This window comes from Natator depressus, chromosome 3, assembly GCF_965152275.1.
Source record: "Natator depressus isolate rNatDep1 chromosome 3, rNatDep2.hap1, whole genome shotgun sequence".
NCBI lineage: Eukaryota > Metazoa > Chordata > Testudines > Cheloniidae > Natator > Natator depressus.
The window spans coordinates 144,150,581-144,171,214 of record NC_134236.1 but is presented as its reverse complement, the minus strand read 5'-3'; the positions used below and the strand labels follow the sequence as shown (position 1 = coordinate 144,171,214).

At 39.7% G+C, this 20,634-nt stretch overlaps 1 protein-coding gene across 6 annotated transcripts in view; it reads right to left on the bottom strand.

Annotated features, from left to right (window-relative positions):
* The window catches only part of SPAST (spastin), a 72,423-nt gene that overhangs the window by 7,117 nt on the left and 44,672 nt on the right, over positions 1-20,634 (bottom strand). For all 6 annotated transcript variants that reach the window (XM_074948963.1, XM_074948962.1, XM_074948958.1 and 3 more), the window contains 9 exons: positions 19,755-19,829; positions 16,799-16,870; positions 16,140-16,215; positions 15,375-15,466; positions 13,392-13,471; positions 11,038-11,080; positions 10,200-10,279; positions 4,614-4,684; positions 2,473-2,513 (listed from right to left, as the gene is read on the bottom strand). In XM_074948963.1, the coding sequence (XP_074805064.1) occupies positions 2,473-2,513; positions 4,614-4,684; positions 10,200-10,279; positions 11,038-11,080; positions 13,392-13,471; positions 15,375-15,466; positions 16,140-16,215; positions 16,799-16,870; positions 19,755-19,829 (630 nt within the window). The remainder of the gene's footprint in view (positions 1-2,472; positions 2,514-4,613; positions 4,685-10,199; positions 10,280-11,037; positions 11,081-13,391; positions 13,472-15,374; positions 15,467-16,139; positions 16,216-16,798; positions 16,871-19,754; positions 19,830-20,634) is intronic.

Below are 20,634 nucleotides of genomic sequence, written 5' to 3'. Positions count from 1 at the left end.
CAGAACTAACAAGGACTGTACCAGGAGAAAGGATTGGGCCCAAACTAGGAAGGAGTCTAGTCTGTAAAATAAGTGTATTGGAACATCTCTGAGGGTGAGATATTACCTGTAATCAATTTCTTAATGAATTAGGCTTAGACTTGCGTGTTTTTGCTTGGTGACTTACTTTGTTCTGTCTGTTATTACTTGAAACCACTTAAATCCTACTTTTTATACCTAATAAAATCACTTTTGTTTATTAATAAACCCAGAGTAAGTTATTAATACCTGGGGGAGAAAACAGTTGTGCATCTCTCTATCAGTGTTAGAGAGGGTGTACAATTTATGAATTTACCCTGCATAAGCTTTATACACAGAGTAAAACAGATTTATTTGGGGTTCAGGCTCCCAGAAAGGCTGAACAATGGACATTGGGAAAGTCCCTGTTAATTGAGAAGCCCCTGGGCTGAGTGAATCTCAGTTTCAGTGAACTGCAGAGAGGTGTGGCACAATCTCTGGGTCTGTGCTGGAGCTGACTGGAGTGTCTAACTCAGCAAGACAGGAGTGGAGAGGCACCTGTTCTGGCAGGAGGGTTGTTCTCAGTGGTATCTCAGCTCATTGAGAGACAGTCTCAAGGGGAGTCTCTGTGACCGAACCCATCACAGGCTGCATCTCTGAACAAATAAGCAGCCACGAAATAAAGCTTCTCCCTGCTCCTCTCCTGCAATATGTATGGGGCATGCACATACTGGGGCAGGTTTCAGAGTAACAGCCGTGTTAGTCTGTATTCGCAAAAAGAAAAGGAGTACTTGTGGCACCTTAGAGACTAACCAATTTATTCGAGCATAAGCTTTCGTGAGCTGTAGCTCACGAAAGCTTATGCTCAAATAAATTAGTTAATATTGGGGCAGAAGAGCTTGCAGATTCCTCAGCCTATCTAACCCCTCTGCCACTTGGGGGTTGGTGTTCAAAGTCTTCCCCTTTGTCGCTCTGCCTTTGCTCCACATTTTTCAGGAGGAAGTTCTAGACTACGCACTTTGATTTGTTCAGCATTTTTTTGAATGTACTTTTTGAGATTCAGTATGAAGGTTTTTCTAAACAGCAGCATAGTTACTAGGCTATGACATATCACTTAAGCTGCTGGTTTGGCAGTACCTCCCTGTGATGGATATGGAAATGCTATGTAACTTAAGAATACTGAGATGCACTAATTTTGTGAATATCATATCAAGTGGTCCATATATGCACACTTCCTCATGATAAACACACTGATCAGGTGCACCAGTAATTCTGTATCTGTGTGCTATGAACCCCCACTAAATCAACAGGTTTTATTATTTGTATTATTGTAGTTGTGGACCAGGACCCCGTTGTGCTAGGCACTACAAACACAGGGGGGAGGGGGAGAGGGGGAGAGAGAGCGTGCACATGTTCCTGCCCTAAAGAGCTTACAGTTCAGACTACAGTTTGCATCTTTTGTTGGGAAAACTAACCTGTTTATAAAATAAAAATGACAGGATTATTTTCAGCTACTATGAATGAATTAAACCCAAAAGTAAGTTTCAATATACCACCATCTGCTGGTGGGCACTGTAGAGGCTATGAAGTTTGACCCAAGTCAAATCTTACCTGCATTCTCTCCAGACGCACAAGCTACATAGAGTGGTAATCTATTGCACCAAGTATTTTCTGAAAAAAGTCTTAGTCTTCCCACCCTTACCGCTAATATGGGCCAAATTGTGCCCACACTTGTGTACATCCCATCCAGTCCTATCGAAGTTCTGGGGTGTAAGTTAGCACAGAATTTGACACTACCTCAATTACTGTTCTTACACTTATTCTCAGCATAGATCTTATGAATTTTTTACCACACCTGCCAAAAACACACACATTCATATTGATATTTCAAAATAGCTTCTTAAAAAAAAATCACTACAATTCAGCATTTCGTATTGGCAAATAGAATTTTGTTAGAAATAACTGATAAAGTTAGTTTTCCAGATCTGAAGTAGCTGCTATGCTTAAGCTTAAAAGCTTGTCTTTGTCACCAACAGAAGTCGGTCCAATCAAACCTTGTCTCTCTAATATGCTGGGACCAATACTGCATACATAAAGTTATCACAGTCATTGTAGCTTTTCAGTGTGTGTCTGGGGGAAGCCTCACATTCCATGCTACCAATATTTTTAAAGAGACCTTTTCACTTAACTCAATCAAGGAAAAATGTTAAAAAAATTAGGCAACAATATTTTTACAATAATTTAGAAACATGTATCAGAAGGGTAGCCATGTTAGTCTGTATCCACAAACACAACCAGGAGTCCGGTGGCACCTTAAAGACAAACAGATTTATTTGGGCATAAGCTTATGCCCAAATAAATCTGTTTGTCTTTAAGGTGCCACCGGACTCCTGGTTGGTTTCTTAAAAAAAAAAGAACAACCCCAACATCTGTATATGTTCCACCCAGAAAGGAAGTCATGTTATAGCAGCTTACCTCACTGGCAGACATATTCTTTACCTGTTCTGGTTTTAGTTCTGTTAAATAAATAAATAAAAAAAAAAGAGCAATGAGTTTCACAAGAAAATCAAAACATTTTATGTTCAATTCTACTCTGAAAAGTGATTAAAAATGGCACCCTGCAACTCAACATGCCTGCTCCTTGTATCTTCCAAGTGATATCTGCTTGCTTTAAGTGACTAAAATTTGTGTTGCTTTTCACTACTCTTAGCCTTACACAGCCAACACAGCTGAGAGTGTGAAAGGATTACTTTCTCTTTGTGCAATCAGATTTATTAAGTTCAACTCTGTTAAATGAGTTTGCACAAGTTTAAAAGCAATGATTCTACAGGTGTATTTAAATAATGACCCCACTGACAATAGGTTGCACAGCAGAGCGTAACAGAGCATTTGTTTGCCCTGCAGAAGTTTTACTACCAGTAGGGTATGAGAAGAATTGTAGTTTGTAGGGCTGGCATTTAGAAAGAACATTTTTTTCACTTCACATTTTAGATGGAAGCCAGAAAGGAGGAGGAGGAGGAGGAGGAGAGGGAAAAGACATCAAACCCCATAGTGTAGTTTTTATGGGCTCTTCTCAGAGAAGTACATTCTAAATATGAAGATTTTTACATTGCAGACAAAATGTACAAACATTTTAGTGCAGCAAACAGTTGCAAGTGTAAGCACATAATGTTTCCAATCTTGCTGGAGGAATATAACTTATGATGGCTCTTATGAGACAACCACTTTTAATACAATACTGTTCCCCAATTTTCATGCAGTGTAGTACACCCGTGATTCCCAAAGTCATAGAATCATAGACTATCAGGGTTGAGAAGGGACCTCAGGAGGTCATCTAGAGGAACGTCCTGCTCAAAGCAGGACCAATCCCCAGTTTTTGCCCCAGATCCCTAAATGGCCCCCTCAAGGATTGAACTCACAACCCTGGGTTTAGCAGGTCAATGCTCAAACCACTGAGCTATCCCTCCCCTCCCCCCCCCACCCCACACTGACTCAACAGCCCATTAAAAGTAGCTACTGAAGGGAAAGTAGAGAGAAAGGAGAGCTACTTGTCAGCAACTGGAGTACAGAATATTTACAGATCCACACTCTAGAATTTGTGCGCTGTACGTCAAATCCATGATTCACTTCAAAACAGCTTACTATTGGGGGACCTGTGGCACCTCAACCCACGTAAAGTCAGGTTACAGAAGGACTACATCCTCCAGTTGCCCTCAGTTCTTCTTTGCCTGCCTGAAAGACTCCAAAGTGGAGAGAAGGGTGGGACAGCGTGGCAGAGGCACACAGAAGCAATATATTTGGAAACTCCAGTTACCGTTAAGGAGTCATCTCTTCTTCATAAAATTGTCTCTGCTGATCCCCCATGTAGAAGATTAGCTAACAGTAGCAATACCTAGAAGGACTGCGTAGTTGAACAATGACTGAAGGACTGCCTTTCTGACACAAGCATCCAATTTGGCTCCCGCATTGAGAGTGAGTGAGTAGTGCTAAACAACAAAGTGTTGTTTTAACTAAAAATTTCAAAGAGAGGAATGTCAAAGGCAGGACACTGAGGCAGCCACAACCCAACTTGATTGGGCTCATGTAATTCCATCATTCAACCTCAAATGGTCCTAACAGCTAAAAGCCAATCTCTGAATCAAGACAAATTCCCCCATGGCATCTCTTCCTGAAGACTACAAACCACCAATATGATCTGAACAGTTTTTTCACATTCAATTTATGAAGCGGGTGAAGAATGTTCTCTAATACAGACACCTGTAAGGGATATGGTCTAGTTAAGACGGAACTGACACTAACTTGGGAAGCACATCATTCCATGAGTGGAAGCATAGCAAACTGAAATGGTTCCATCACCTGTTAATATCAAATGGTTCTTTTCATGACACTTGGAAACGCACCAAAAAGCAATGCGTGACAGACTCCACTTTACCATGCAGAGCAACACAAGACCCAGGATGTCATAGATCTATTCGGATTAATTTTGGAGATTTGAGAGAGAGAGATGGACAAATGATTAGGAAGACACAGCAACAGTATCTTTAATTTCCTGAAGAGGCTTTAAAAAAAAAAAAAAAAAAAAAAGGAGGTACTATAGAAAAAGTCACATCACTTACCTCGAATAGGGCCCAGTGCCGCATCCTTTGCTAATGCAGTTAAGTCACTTCCTGAGTATCCATCTGTCATTCTTTGTAAAGGGGGAGAGGGGAGGGATAGAAAAACTTCCAATGATCTGCATCTTTATACATGGATATTACCAAAGACTGAAATAGTATTTCCCTCAGATTAAATGCTAAACTACGCACCATAATTAGTAAATTATATAAATGTTACTTCAAACACATTTCTCAACTGAAAATACTTTATCCATTAAAGTTTAATATCAGTATTAAATGTAAGTAGCATTTAGCAATCAAAGTCTAGCAACTGGGATCTATTGCTGAACGCCATTTTAAAACACACACACACAATTTTTCTTTAAACAACCTACTACTTTGTCAGCACTTTCTACTCTCAAATACTTGCCTAGGACTGTCCAGATATAGCTGTTGTAGCTTCTTCATATCACAATGACTAAATTCTAATGACAAATATTTTATGCCGTGCTTCTAGCCCATGACCAATTTCTTTGGTGATCCAGTCTACAGTAGAACCTCAGGAGTTACGAACACCAGAGTTACAAACTGACTGGTCAACCACATTTGGAACCGTAAGTACACAATCAGGCAGCAGCAGAGACACAAAAACACAAAACAAAACACGAAAATACAGTACTGTGTTAAACGTAAATTACTAAAAAATTAAGGGGAGGTTTTAAAAAAAGATTTGACAAGGCAACAACACAGTTTCTGTGCTTGTTTCATTTAAAATTAAGATTGTTAAAAGCAGCATTTTTCTTCTGCATAGTAAAGTCTTAAAGCTGTATTAAGTCAATGTTCAATTGTAAACTTTTGAAAGAACCACCATAACATTCTGTTCAGAGTTACAAACATTTCAGAGTTATGAACAACCTTCATTCCCGAGGTGTTCATAACTGAGGTTCTACTGTACTTTGGGGACTGCTGCAGGAATCTCACCCAGACTAAGCTTGAAAAACATGGTGAGAACTGAAAGGAATCGCTGCATTTTTTTAAAAAAATGCAGTTCCTATTTTGTGGCATGTTGTTGGGACACTTCACACATTGCAAGAAGTTTTCCCTTAGAACTTGCAACCTTCTGTTGATACTGCAGCCAGATAAGTGAAAGTGCGTATATATGTATATTATAGAAAAATCATTTTTAAAAAAATCACCAAATACTAGCTACTTATTTTATGGGTTTTTTTTTATACTGCTGCCCATTATGGTAGTATCTGAATGCCTTCTAGTAGGCTTCATGGCATGTCTGACATTCTTCCTTTTGGGGAGAAAAAACACTGGGTAGGGTTTTTGCTTTTGTTTTATTTTTTTATTAATTTCCTTTTTCAGTTGGTAGGGGCGTCATGTGTAGAAAGGCATCAGCATTGAGTGCTTCATTCTTAGGGTGATAAGGCTTTTTCTGAGAGGAAGGTTTTGCAGCAGTCTTACTCTGGGGTTACCTGATCTCCTCTGGAAGTTTGTTCCACAGCTGAATCCTTTACATCAATAATGCTTTATCACAAGCACTTACAGGCTTTGTAATCTGAATTCTGCCAGAGAAGTGCAGCTGTCACTGTGGATTATGGATTGAAATTTGGTCTGTAATTTAGCTCGACACTGATCCAATAACTGCTTTGAAAATGAGGACCAAAGCCTTAAACTGGCATCACAAGCTAACTAGGAAACAGTGGAGGGACTTCAGTTGAGGCTTCATGTGCTCACAGCAGCCTAAGCCACAAAGAAGGTTGGGCAGTCCTATTCTGGACCAGCTGGAGCCTATGAATCTGATTGTGAAGACCATCCACAATGAGCTACCATAATCCAGCCTGGAGGTGACAAATGCATGGATTACTGTGTGCTGGTCCTTTTCTGGGAGGAAGAAACATTTCCTAATAAGATGGAGATGAAAAAAGGTAGCAATGCTACCCTATCATCCAAGCTTAGTCAGGCAAACAAACTTGAGGCTTTGCACCATTGTGATGAATAGGGGTCATATGCCTTCAAAGCACGATGGGAGACAATGTTCAGGATAACTTTTCAAGAGCTTTTTCCCTTTTTGACCAGCATCATTTTAGTCTTGCTGAGTTCAGCTTAAGCCAGTTGCTCTTCATTCAAAAGCAGATTTCTTGTCAGTGTTCTGACATTTTAGTAATGGCAGTGGGTGCATCAAGTGAAAAGGAGATCTATAGATGCGTGTAATTGGAATACTGTTGGCAGCTGAGGCCATGGCAACTCAATCTCTCCCAATGGTCTTACAGAGATGCTGGAGAGAAGGAGGGAGAATATGGGTACCTCTGTGACCCTGCACATCGGGGCCTTTGGAGAGGATTACCCAATTACCACTCCAAGTTCTGCTGGAGAGGAACAACTGAGCCACAGTAGTGCTGAAGCATCTAGACATGTGATACATAACAGGAGTAAATACTTTAGAAGTGAACTGCAAAACAAGAGAAATCATGTCCTTTACTGTTCATTTAAGAAATATAAAGATGGCACATAAGGTTTTTTTTTCTCCCTCCTACAAAGGTTGAAGTCAACATTCCTTTCAGTCTCCAGTCAGGGCTGGAAGAGCTGTACTTCAGGCTTTAGCATCATTCTCCAATTTAACCATTCAAGTGCTTCAAAAGATTTGCTGAAGTCATCAGTGAAAGAGAGGGAAACCAGAACTGGTATTTCCAATGTGAAAAACAAGCAGATAAAAATAAAATCAATATTATATACTGAAAAGGAGCAGTAAAAAATAGAAACACTTTTTTGCTGTACCGCCCCACCTTTCAAAGGCAGCCATTAGAAATTGTCAAAAGGCACAATAATGGCCCGTTAAAGGAGCTAGTTCATCCAATTTTCTGGAGGCCCTGCACCCAATTACAATTTCTGTTTGTGGGATGATGAAGGTTTAGTAGAATTATAAAGGACTAAAGTGTAGGATAAATCTCAGTCACTTGCCAACCAAGGAAATGTGGCAAGTCACTCAAGTGAACAAAGTCGATAGTAGGGAACGGGATAGCACAAAGAATTTTTCAAAAAGTTGTGCTTAGTGATGTTTGTATGTTTGCACATAGAATCTACAGTCACAGAACTTAACTTACAACCCCATTTTTTACTTCAATTAGATACTAGTGCATCTGACATGGCTGAAGATAGTTTTCTGCAAGTGTGAATTAAGATGACAATAAATGCAACTTCATTGTGCTGCAAATTTAGGCGATGTTGCAGATATAAAATGGCTGATGCATACTAGCCCTGCTGAACACGTGTGCATGCACCCCTCATGCACACACAAAAACGAAAGACTCAAACTAAGTTACACTATTTAAATTCTTGATGCTCTGCACCTCACTCAGTTTTCCTCCTCCATGATCTACCAAGTAGATTCTTTAGTATCTCAGAAGGAGAGAGGGGACTTTTCCCTTACATTAAGGAACATTTCTTATTTTCCTCTCCCTTCTCTACCTCCTGAATAGCATTCATAATGGGGTACCTAACCTCCAGAGGATGAGCACGTAGTAATATTGTGAAAATTCTTATGGATCACACAATGGGAAAGCACAAGTAACTTTTAGGTATTTTCAATGCAAATTTAAAATCTTGAAAACAGCAAAAAATATTGGAAAGGCCCTACACTTATGGGATCCTTTCTATTCTATGCTTAAAATTTCAGTATTGCCAACCCCAAACATGCATAAGTCAGGAAAAAACCAAAACAAAAACCAATGAGATTTGTTTTCAACCTGAAATGCACAAAAAATGTAGAGCAGGTGCTCTCTTTAGTCAGCTGGGAAAGATGGGGCTCGCCTAGAGGTTGGGTGGGAAGGAGCTTGCCTTTGTTTCCTGTCTCCCTGCCCCAGGCACAGTGCTGATCAGCATGTTTCAACAGCAGATCTAGGTGGTGAGAAAACAGTTTGAACAGTACTCTCAAACAGCCTGACCGGGTGGCGGTGGGGTGGGAAATAGTGTTTTTCATAACTTCCAAAATGTGTGCAATTCATTCTCAATACGTTACACCTAGAAAGGGACATAAAAGGTTCTATGAATATATTGGGAACAAAAGAAAGATGAAGAAAAGTGTAGGTCCTCTATTTATCAGGGAAGAAGAGCTAATAATGGACAAGGTTCAAGGAAAGCGGAAGTGTTAAACACCTATTTTGCATCAGTCTTCACTAAAAAGGTAAATTGTGACCAGTTGTTTAATATCAGTTAATGTTAACAAAGGGGAAGGAACACAGGCCAAAATAAGGAAGGTTACAGAATATTTAGATAAGTTAGATGTATTGAAGTCAGCAAGACCTGATGAAATTCATCCTACTTAAGGAACTAGCTGAACCAGTCTTGGAACTAACAGCTATTATCTCTGAACTCCAGGAGAATGGGTGGAGAAGGGCAAATGTAGTACTTATCTTCAAAAAGGGGAACAAAGAGGATATGGAGACAAAGTAGGCTTGGAAGGATTAGATTTTTATTGGTAAATGTTGGTGGGGTCTCACTTGTGGTCTGTTCTGGGTCCTTACTATTTAATATTTTCATCAATGACTTGGCTGATGAGTGAAAAATACACTTATAAAATTTGCAGACAGACAGACAGATGGGAGGGGTTGTATGCAGTTTGGGGGACAGATTAGAATTCAAGGTGACTGATAAATTGGAGCGTTGGTCTGAAATCAACAAGATGAAATTCAATAGAGACAAGTGGAAAGTACTTCATTTAGGAAGAAAAATTAAATGCACAACTACAAAATGGGGAAAGACTGGCTAAGTGATAGTACTGCTGAAAAGGATCTGCGGGTTATAATGGAACAAACTGAATACACGATAACGATGTGATGAAGTTGTGGAAAAGGCTCATATCATTCTGAGGTGTATTACAGGAGCATCGAATACATGGGAGGTAATCGTCCTGCTCTACTCAGCACTGGTGAGGCCTCATCTGGAATACTGTGTCCAGTGATGCCACATTTTAAGAAAGAAGTGGATCAATTGGAGAGAGTGTGTCCAGAGGAGTGCAACAAAAATGATCAAACTTTAGAAAACCCGACCTATGAGGCAAGGTTAAAAAACTGGCATGTACAGTCTTGAGAAAAGACTGAGGGGAGGAACAGAACAGTCAGCAAAAATGTTAGAGCTATTATAAAGAGGATGGTGATCAACTGTTCTCCACATTCACCAAAGGTAGAACAAGAAATAACCTGTTTAATATGTGGCAAGGGAGATTTATGTTAGATATGAGGAAAAACTTTCTAAATAGAAGGATAGATAAGCATGGGAACAGGCTTCCAAGGGAAGTTGTGAAATCCTCATCATTGGAGGTTTTTAAGAACAGGTTAGATAAACATGTCAAGGATGGTCTAGGTCTAGCTATACTTGGTCTTGCCTCAGCGCAGAGGGCTGGACTAGATTATGATCTCTTGATGTCCCTTCCAGTCCTACATTTCTAGGATTTTAAGTACAGGCAAGGTTACAATTTCAATGTCCCTGATAACTAGCATTAGTTCTAAATGTAACTGACAGAGCAGTTGATATGAATGTTGTGGACCAGCAATATTGTTAGCAGACCAGCAATATTGTTAGCAGAACTATCCAAGTACTTACCTAGCTAGCTGTGCAAGCTCTTTTTGGGTCAATGGACTTCCTTGCTTGCTTAAAAGATTTTTTAGTAAAATCAGTCTTGTCTGAAAAGAAGCATTTATCAGTTGTAAGTTCACGTACAAAAACTTATCTATATATGATATAAACTATTAGAAAGATATAAAACAAAAATATATGGCATGTTTCTGTGAATTCAGAAGCCTATATGTATGACATTTGTAGTACTTTTGACTATGATGTACATGTCAATACTTTCTTTTAAGGGGTCATATGGATTTAGTATTCATGAAATTGACGGTCCCATTGGTTCCAGCCAGGCACTGTACAATCATGACAACTAAACTACAATCTTGATCAGACATACTTCTGCTGCTGCTAAGATAGCAAACGGTGCTAATAGTTTTTTTTTGTTTTAGTGTTGAAGAACTGCTAAAATTAGGCCACACAATTTTTTAAACTTTTGCATGAAATAATTTCATGTCAAACCAAACATACCGCCTGTTGCAGTATTCTAGGCATATCAAAACATGTCCTTGTCTGTTTAATCAGCACACTGCCTATACAACAGCAAGCTGCCCAGAAGGAGAGAGAGCAGTTACCAGCAGATTTGATTCTACTAAGTACATCAAAATGTAATAACAAATATTCACCGGAGTGGTATAAACTTACCATACTAGCCAAAGTGAATTAGTGGACACCACTAAGTCACAAAATTCAGTAATTTGCAATAAATCTACCAATCATTAGGGCAAATTAACAAGGTTCTATATTTTCTTGTTTTTCCTATAAAACAGGATTTTAAGAACTCTCAGAAAGAAATGCACACAAGCCACACACTTACCTCTTCATTTGGTAAAGATACATACACGCGTTTGGTGAATCGTCTGCAAAAAAAAGAAAAAAAAAGTAACATTTTAATACTTCAGAAGAACTAGCTGGTAAAAGCTGACATTTGATAAAAATACATATTTTATGCCCATGCCACCAACACTAATTTTTTGCTATCTATGGTAATTAACTAAAGAAAACTTAGATAGGGAATAGCAAATTTGAAATCCTTGCCCTTGACTGAGGCAGTCCAGGATGTAGCTAGATAAGAAGCAAAAAGAATGTCTGGCATCAGAGAAAGGTATACAAATATTATAACTATATCAAGTTAAAAAAAAACAATCCTGGCACTAAAATAATTTATCTCCTCACAAGGGTAGGTGCATTAAAGCAAGGCCTAGTTGGGTCTTGTGGAAGCTATTCCCCTGAGGATGGCACCTGGAGAATAAGGGGAGTTTTTGAGACACCTTCCATGATGTTGTAATATGCAGACAGTTGTACTTGAGATTTGTAACTTTTGCGTTATGTCCATTTTCTAAATAATAGAAACTTTACAAAACCTGAACCCCACCACACTATTTAACACTATTTATCTAGAAGCTTATTCTGGTGCAGGAAGGTGTGGTTTGCACTATCCAGATTGAATTTTGCCTACTGTATTTTGCCACCAGTGAAAAAAATCTCTCCTTCAGTATGGTATATGCATATTCCCACTCGTGGGAGACTAACAAGTAGTACAGCCGCTTAGGAAGGTGGGCGGAGGGCCAAATTGAGTGTGGGGTGATACAAAAGGTCTGAATAAAACTCCAGGTAGTAGCCCTGCAGATTTTAAAAGGTACAAACGTGCTATTGGTGCTACCTTAGCCCTGATGAAACTCTTATGGGAAGAAGGAATGATTTGCTTGTAGCTTTTAATATGTTCATGGATAACATCTCCCTACAAGGATTCCAATGACTTTGCAATACTTCAGATCAGACTCTCCAGCCCAAGCTGGTAACATCTATCCCTACAACCATCAGTGACAGAATGAATAGAATATCCTTTTTAACGTATTCTCATATTGTCCACTATTGCAGAATCTTTGGAGTCTTTGAAAATGTTGAGGAATGTAATTCATGTTCAGAGTAATTTGTAGGGAGCCAGTGAAGTCAAATCCGCATTTCTCAGCCTAGCATGAGAGAGGTGTAAGTGGGAGATGCCATGCTACAAAGCAGAGGTTCTCAAACTGTGGTCCACAGACCACCAGTGGTCTGTGAGCTCCAATCAGGTGGTCCACGGATAGTTCCCTCTAAGGTGTGTGCCTAGGCGGCAGCACACAAGACCATGAAGGGCCACCCACCTAATTAGTGGAGCCGCGCAGGCATGCTCCACTAATTAGGTGCCTGGACTCTGGAGAAGATGCACATGTAAGGTGAGGTGGTGGACTTGGGGGGGAATACGGGGTAGGTGGAAGGGGGCAATGGGGTGAGAAGACGGGGTGCGGGGGAATTTGGGATGTGCAGGGCTGTGGCGGCCAGAGAAAAAAAGAGACGACTTTCCCCATCTCCAGGGCTGTGGCTGCTGGGGAGAGATGGCCCTCCTTCCCAGCCTCAGCTCTACAGCAGGGGAGAGACCCCCCCCACCTCCTTCCCAGCCCCAGTTCGGGGGCTGCCACAGTGGGGGAGAGGGCACATCCATTGCATTAGAAAGGTAAGACTACTGATATTAAAATATGAGTTGTGTGCTTTTATTTGTAGAACAAAAAAATTTTTATTATTAAGGTTTTTGGGGGTTTTTTTATATAGTGCTTTTATCCAAAGTGCTTTACAATAGTTAGCTAATGGTACAAACAACATTTGGAAAGATCATTAAGTGGTCCACCAAGACCCTCAGCAATTTTCAAGTGGTCCGTGAAAAGAAAAGTTTGAGAACCACTGTTATAAAGGATTCTTAAGAATCTGAAACGAGGCCTCCAAGGTCCTACAGCTATTGAGGATACCATGCCTCCAATGTCCAAAAGAGAAATTCAGTGCTGCTTCTATGAAGAAGGGTCTATAAAAGAGACTTTCTGCTCAGTTTATCCTTAGGCCCAAAGAATGGAACAGATGAGTGACATGAAAGGATCTGAAAGCGTACCTGTTTAAGACCATTCCAAGCTGATGGCACTAAAGGCACAACTCATTTAAAAGGGAATGCTGAGGCACTTCTTTAAAATAAGCATTGAGTATTTTGTTAATATTTACCACCAACAACTCTAGCAAATTTCAGTCCAATACAATTTGAAAAGTGCAAGATACTTAACTGCGAAACTTGTATTTTATAACAGAAGTTAATTTAAGTGCAACTGGGTCCTCGAATATATATTAAAAGGGGCATAATTTAGGTACCTGAGAACAGCATCATCCAGCTCCTGTGGCCTGTTAGTTGCCCCCATTACAAGTATTCTGTCCTCTCCAGAAGACTGTACCTATAAAGCAAGAGTAACGTAAATTGAAAACTTAGAAACAATGCAGTAAACTGTAAAAAGACTGAAGTACACTGACTGGATGTTGATACTAAATGCTTATGTTTGTGTGTGTGTTGGCTTTATGTTATCCACAGAATTTTCTGCCTAGTTTGCGGTTTAAAAAACAAAACAAAACAAAAAAAACAACCGATATATTTAAACTCCATCTCAGTTTTCCATAGCAGCATCTGGTGTCCAAAATAAGTGCCATAACTAGGACTGGCAATTAGAACATATCGTCTTGGAGAATTTTGATATTGTGAGTGCTCAAAGTTAAAAAGTAAACAGGCTTACTTTACTGTCTTAAACAAAGTCAAATTTTACTGCCACTCAGAGCAGTGAAACTACACTGGAACGTATAGAGGAGAGGAAAATTGAAATATAGGTCTAAAACTCAGGAACTTCTATAACAGATCAGACCAATGATTGATCTAGTCTAGTATCCTGACTGACAGTGGCCAGTGCCAAATATTTCAAAGGAAGGTGCAAGAAAATGTAAGTAGATAATTATGCAATAGCCTACCCACAGAGAAAGTTTCTCCTAAGTCCCTCAGTTATGAGGTTGATTTATGACAAAGCATGAAGGTTCATATCCCTTCCATTTTTTTTTTTTTTTTTAAATCTACCTAACTAGGGATGTTTCAATTATCCATATGGCTGTCTGGTTCCCTTTTAGAATCCTGTGAAGCTCTTGGCCTCAATAATATCTGATGGCAATGAATTCCACAAGAACATTATGTGAAAGAGTACTTCCTTTTATAAGTTTCAAATTTGCTGCCTTTTAATTTTGTTTAATATTTCTTATTTTTGTATTATAAAAGGATAAATGGGAGAACTCTATCTTCTCCGTACCATTTATCACCTTACATACCTCTAAACTAAAAAGTGTCCAAACCTTTTCCAGCCATATTTATATGGAAGTTTTTCCATGCCTTTAATCATTTTCACTGTTTGTCTCTGAACCACGCTGTTTCTGCTATGTTGTTGAGACAGAGGATTACAAATAAATTCATATTCCACTGCAGGGTTTGCCATTATTTATATCAATGGCATTCTAATTTTTATTGGTTTTCCATCTCAATGACAATGTGTCTCAGTGTAAGCAATGAAACCAATATTCCTTGTGTGCTGCGTTTTTCAGTAGAAGCTATAATCTTGGTTTGTTTGCAGTTTTCCATAATCCAAATTAATATTTACTATAAATGTATAATACCCAGAAAACAAGCCTCCTTATAACAGTTTCATAGTTGCATATATCAAAAATCTAAATTAATGATTAGCCAGAAGCCTCCCTTTTCCTCCAAGTCCCACATTTCCAAAAGCTCAGACTCCATTAGGAGGGAAAGACACACCCCTGAACAGCAAAAAGGCAATAGTTATATAATCCTTTTTCACCATGACTATTTCTAGAGATGCACGCTATATAAGTGGGGTGTAGGCCCAACATTGAACCTGAATGTCTCCTCCAACGGCTTAAACTCTCATCAACCCACAACAGCAGTGCTGGGTTCTTCCTCCTGCTCAAGAAATGAATTCCTTCCCTCATAGCTTCTCTGCCGTTACTCCCACCACTTACCCATCTTCTCTTCCCCAGCCATGCAATACTAGAGTCCACCCACAGCTCCTCCCCAGGTGTCTATCACCATCCTCCCTGCTCAAAGACTGAACTCTCCATGGTGCTCCAGTTCTTTACTGGGAAAAAGGTAGAAGATGTTTGCTAAGAAGTATTTTTATTGCTGTTCAAGGAAATAAAGGAGAGGATATTTAACTGGTGGAGCTTAACCCCATTAGCGTAACATTAGCAGCTTTCATTGGCCCCCATCATGGTATTAAGTAACAACAATACTGTAATACTGATACTTACGCCATCAAATTCTATTAAAAATTCTGTTTTTAGACGCCTACTAGCATCATGTTCACCTTCTCTTCTTTCGCATAAAAGGCTATCAACTTCATCTAAAAAGAAAAAAAAGTCTTAGTTTTAAAGTTTCAGCCAGTGAGATAGCTAAAAATCAAGGTTTTAATTCAACTATTATTTTGCTAGTGTGGGGCTCCAATAAGAGGTCTTATCTTTATTCTTCAGGAGGCAGACAAACTTTGGCAAAGTTAAAAAAATATTTGTACAGGTGTTAAAAGTGCAAGGCCCAGTGGCATCAGTAAAGCATCACTGATTTGATATCATCTGACAGGACAGGAATTTTGTATGCATTCTGTCATCTGTGGGTAATAAATCCCAAGTTTTCAAATAGGATGAGAAAATAAATGCAAAACATTTTCATAGCTCTGTACTGCAGGTCATACATAAAAATGACCTAAAATAGAATCTTTGCATGCAAGGTTATCATAGGACAATTCTTTTGTTAGTTAGTTAAGCTTTTCCTAGATTACTGGATACTAGGGCAGAATGTGGAACACGCTCAAGTGAAACATGCTCCCCAAATGAAATACCAATTAAGGAGCAAGTAATCACTGATGCAGAGAGATCCCCTTATCTTGTTATGTCTTGCATTATTACTGGGACAAGTGAGCCTCAAATAGAGAGCACTTTAGTTTTAAAAGATTTTATTTTGCAAAAAAAAATATATATATATATACACAGATCTTACTAACCAAACATTAAAGGTCTTACCTATAAAAATTATAGATGGCTGAAGTTCTCTGGCTACTGCAAAAAGAGCACGCACCAGTTTCTCTCCCTCACCTACCTAAACAGGTCAAGTATTTTTCAAAACAAGTATTACAAAAACGTCAATAAGCAACTGTTCACAAACACAAGCTTTGCATGAACCATTCCCATACCATGGATAAGCAAACCACTAGTTCAGCACTAAGTGGTGAAACACCCTGCCTTTTTCCACACAAAAAAATATGAAAACTTCACTAATGATTCTGGCTGGAAATATTAAAGGAGCATAAGGGAGTTAAGTGCCTAAATCACAATGAAATTCAAAACAAGTTGGGCTCTCTTGAAAATCACAGCTTTTATACTTAAATAAAAATATTTCCACAGGAGTTTGCTCAATAATGAAGAGTCAATTTCTGAAACTGCTATTTTGTGTTTGTTAGTATCAAATACACTTTTCAGTATAATGCATCATCTAGTGTGCTGATGTGTGGAGGATTTTGGCTTAACAAGGTTAGTGGACGGAGGCAGCACCCTCCCATGGCACAGGATATCCCCCTCAGTCATCAAAAACATCAATGTATTAGCCCTACAAGTCTGTCAGATAGTCAAGAGCCTAATGTATTAGCATTAAGAAACCAAAACCATTAGCAACTATTACTTACATATTTTGAAGTTAGGCTTGCAGCACTTATGTTAAAGAAGGTTGCATTTGATTCTGCAGCAACTGCTTTGGCCTGAAAAACAGTAAATCTCTTATTAACGGTAGGCAAGTTTAGGATTTAGAATAAACTTAAGACAATAAGTATAGTGTATGAAGAAAAATAGAATATGATGTAACAGAACTTTAGCTAAATCTGGATCTTGTATAAGATATAAAAATCAGTATGCCTCATGAACTATTTGTGAATCTCTGCTATGTCAGTTAAGTAGGCATAACTACTACTAGAGGGAAACTTGAGAGTTTAGGTCATTCAGATATCAGTTGCTCAAACTGGTACTATACTCCTAGAGAATTAGGATGGTCTTTGCCCAGTTTCTTCAAGAAGTTATAACATAAAACTTTAACCAGATGATTCAGTAACTAAAACCAAACTAGTGCATATACTTTAAGGCAGTGGTCTCCAACCTTTTAAGCACAAGATCACTTTTCCAATTTAAGCGCAACCCAAGATCTATCTCAAAGAAAACGTAGTAATCACACGAACCCAAACACCCTTACCTCGCCCCTACCCCTTACCCGAGGCCCTGTACTGCTCACCATCACCCCAGAAGCTCTGGGTTGGGGAAGAGGGGTAAGGAGTGTGGGAGGGGCTCCAGGCTGATCATGGGGCAGGGGATTGGTGTGCAGGAGGGGGTTTGGGCCCTATGAGGGAGTTTGGGTGTAGGAGGGGGCTCAGGACTGGGGCAAGAGGTTGGGGTGCAGGAGGGGATGTGGGGGGCTGGCTCCGGGAGGGGGCTCAAGGCTTGGGCAGCAAATTGGGATGCAGGGTGTGGGCTCTGTGAGGAGGCTGGGGCAGGGGGTTGAGGTGCAGGAGGGTGTGTGGGGTGCAGACTCTGGGAGGGGGTTGGGATGCGGGAGGATCAGGGATGGAGTGCTGGATGGGGTTCAGGGCTGGGGCAGGGGTTCGGGCTCCAGCCGGGTGTCACTTAATTCAGGCGGCTTCCAGGCAGCAGGGCTAAGGCAGGCTCCCTGCCTGCCCTGGTCCCACACTGCTCCCAGAAGCGGCCGGCATGTCCAACAGCAGCTCCTGGGTGCGGGGGGGGAGGAGGGAAGAAAGGGGCGGGGCAAGGGGTCTCTGCACACCGCCCTCATCTACAGGCACTGCTCCCACAGCTCCCATTGGCCAGGAATGGAGAACCGCAGCTAAAGAGAGCTGCGGAGGCAGTGCCTGCAGGCAAGGGCAACACGCAGAGACCCTTGCCCCTCCCCACCAGGAGCGGCGTGGAGCCAGGGCAGGCAGGGAACCCGCCTTAGCTCCACTGCACAGCCACACCGTTAGTGGCCAATCTCACGGTTTGGCTGTAGAAGGGTTGGCAACCCTAGACTGAGATCGACTATCAGAAGCTCCACAATTGACCAGTTGATCGCAATCTACCGGTTGGTGACCACTGCACTAAGGTATACACCACTGAGTCCGACTTAAAAGAATTTTGTTCTGACAGTTTCTGAAATGCCTAGATGCACAAGCTGATGCACTACAAGCATGCATCAACCCTTGTGTCCTGAATGAACCATAAGTCACTCTACTCGACAGAATAGGAAGAAACTTCAGTCAGGCAAAGTTGTCATCTGTGGAATTTGGGTTTCTCTGAAGCATCTACACAGACCACTTTTAGATAGGTGCTAGTTGTACAAATGGTCTAATCCACCATTGCAATTCACATCCACTGTACTTAGAAAATATACTAAAAGAAGAGCGCAATTGTCATGACTGTACTTGTTAAAAGTGTAAAGGCTAAATCAAGTTAGATGCCAATATTTAATATTTAATTTTTAACTCATTTGCGATATTAGTTGGATGATTAGTTTCACTAATTTAGTTTAATATTATTTTTCTCTCACCTATGTAGCAAGAGAGGCAATCTTCAGAGGAAAACTGGGAAGGGGAGCAAAGCCACTTCTCAGTGGAAGTTCACAGGAAGGGAAGGGGGGGGGGACTTTCCTCCCTTTCTATCAGTTGTACTCTAATCATACAGGGATAAAAGGAAGACTTATGACCAGGAAACTGGAGTATTACACTGATCAGTACAGAGCCAGTCTCTGTATGTTTTACTCCATGGAATGCATCAGTCAAATATTGAGTTAGTGGTTGAGAATTCATTTTTATATATAGTTTTAAAATTTAGTTCAGTGGCCAATTGAATATTATGCTTAGCAGACTGCCTCATTCTTATGCATACAAAAATATTACATACTGCATTCATTTTAAAAAATGAATTTAGGATCTTAAGATGAAAGTTATATATTTTAATCTTTATTTTAAAATGTATTTTATTTTTATACTAAAATTATGTTCTATGTTTATAACAGAGTAGGGTTTTGTTTTGTTTTTTAAAACAGATTATATAAAATTAAATAAATAATTATGTGCAATATCTCATGGTAGAAAGTTTTAATAGGTATAGTCCAGTAGGACAGCATTGCTTCTAAGTCGTGGCCATTTAAGTCAACCTTTCACTTGTAACAGTGTTAAATTACAGTGAAACATCAGAAAATTCAGAAGTAAAGGTTCCACATTTGTTAGCTCAGCCACATTGCATATGCAGGAAATGTAATAGAGAGTACACAGTTTATGTCAGACAATAATAGCCACCAAATACATTTCCCAATCTCATTCACTGCATTCAGCCCCTGCGTTGAATGAGGTAAGTCATTCAGTACACAAATTCTCACTTTCTTCAGTGAAAGGAATTGCTTAGAAAGAAATTAGTTACTTGTAGACAGAAGCCATCTACTAAATAAAAATATAGAACTGTTACTAAATAGCACTGGATCACAACAGCACAATTTAGGAGATCCCTGTGGAGGATTTCTCAATTTCATAGACAAGAAAAGCAAAAATTAATGAGAACAGCTTATATTTAGAGTTCCACCAAATAAGACAGTAATTTTCTCACTAGCATAGTCTTCCCATTTCCTGGTGGGCCAAACAGCAATAATCCACGTGGAGGAGCTCTAAGTCCTGTAAATAACTGAGAGAGATACTGCATTAGAGTAAACGCCTTGGCAGGGTTACAAATATTGCAACTAAGCATGAGATTCTATTAAAAAAAAAAAAACAGTAGTTTTCTAGAATGTAGCTTTTTAGTTCCTTAAAACTAGAGCTCCATTTTCCATAATGAAACATACTGTACTCAGTACAATATTTCAGGGCTCACTACAATCCTGAAGATACCATAAAGACAGCCTATCTTAAAAGGTAGACACTTCATGGTGAACACCACAAAAATTACAAAAAGGTATTGAAAAAAAGTTAAGCCAAAGTACAATTGTGCTTTGGAAATATAAAAACAAAAATGTAGAAATAGTGACAGCAGAAAAGACATCCACAGCATTGCTGAAAACTAATTGAAGCAAAAATAATGTTTTAGCGCAAATATGAAATTTAAAGAAATGAAAGGGAGGAATTGGCAAAAGTGTACAATTATGCAACCAGGACCTATATTGCATACAACATCTTCCAGTTCTTAAGACTCTCCCACAGTAAGGTTATCTAGAAAGTCTGAACACCAAAATAATCTGAAAGCACTATGTTCTGTTGCAGCCTTAAAGTTATGGCCCTACCAAATTCATGGCCCTGAAAAATGAGACACGGACCATGAAATCTGGTCTCCCCCTTGAAATCTGGCCAGGGGTGAAAGTAATTTAAAAGGATTTACTGGTACGCCGGAGTCCTGAGCTGGGGCGGGGCCTCAACCAGAAGAGGCGGGGCCTTTAAAGATTTAAAGGCCCCAGGGCTCTGGCTGCGGCTGGGCGCCCCGGTGCCTCTAAATCACC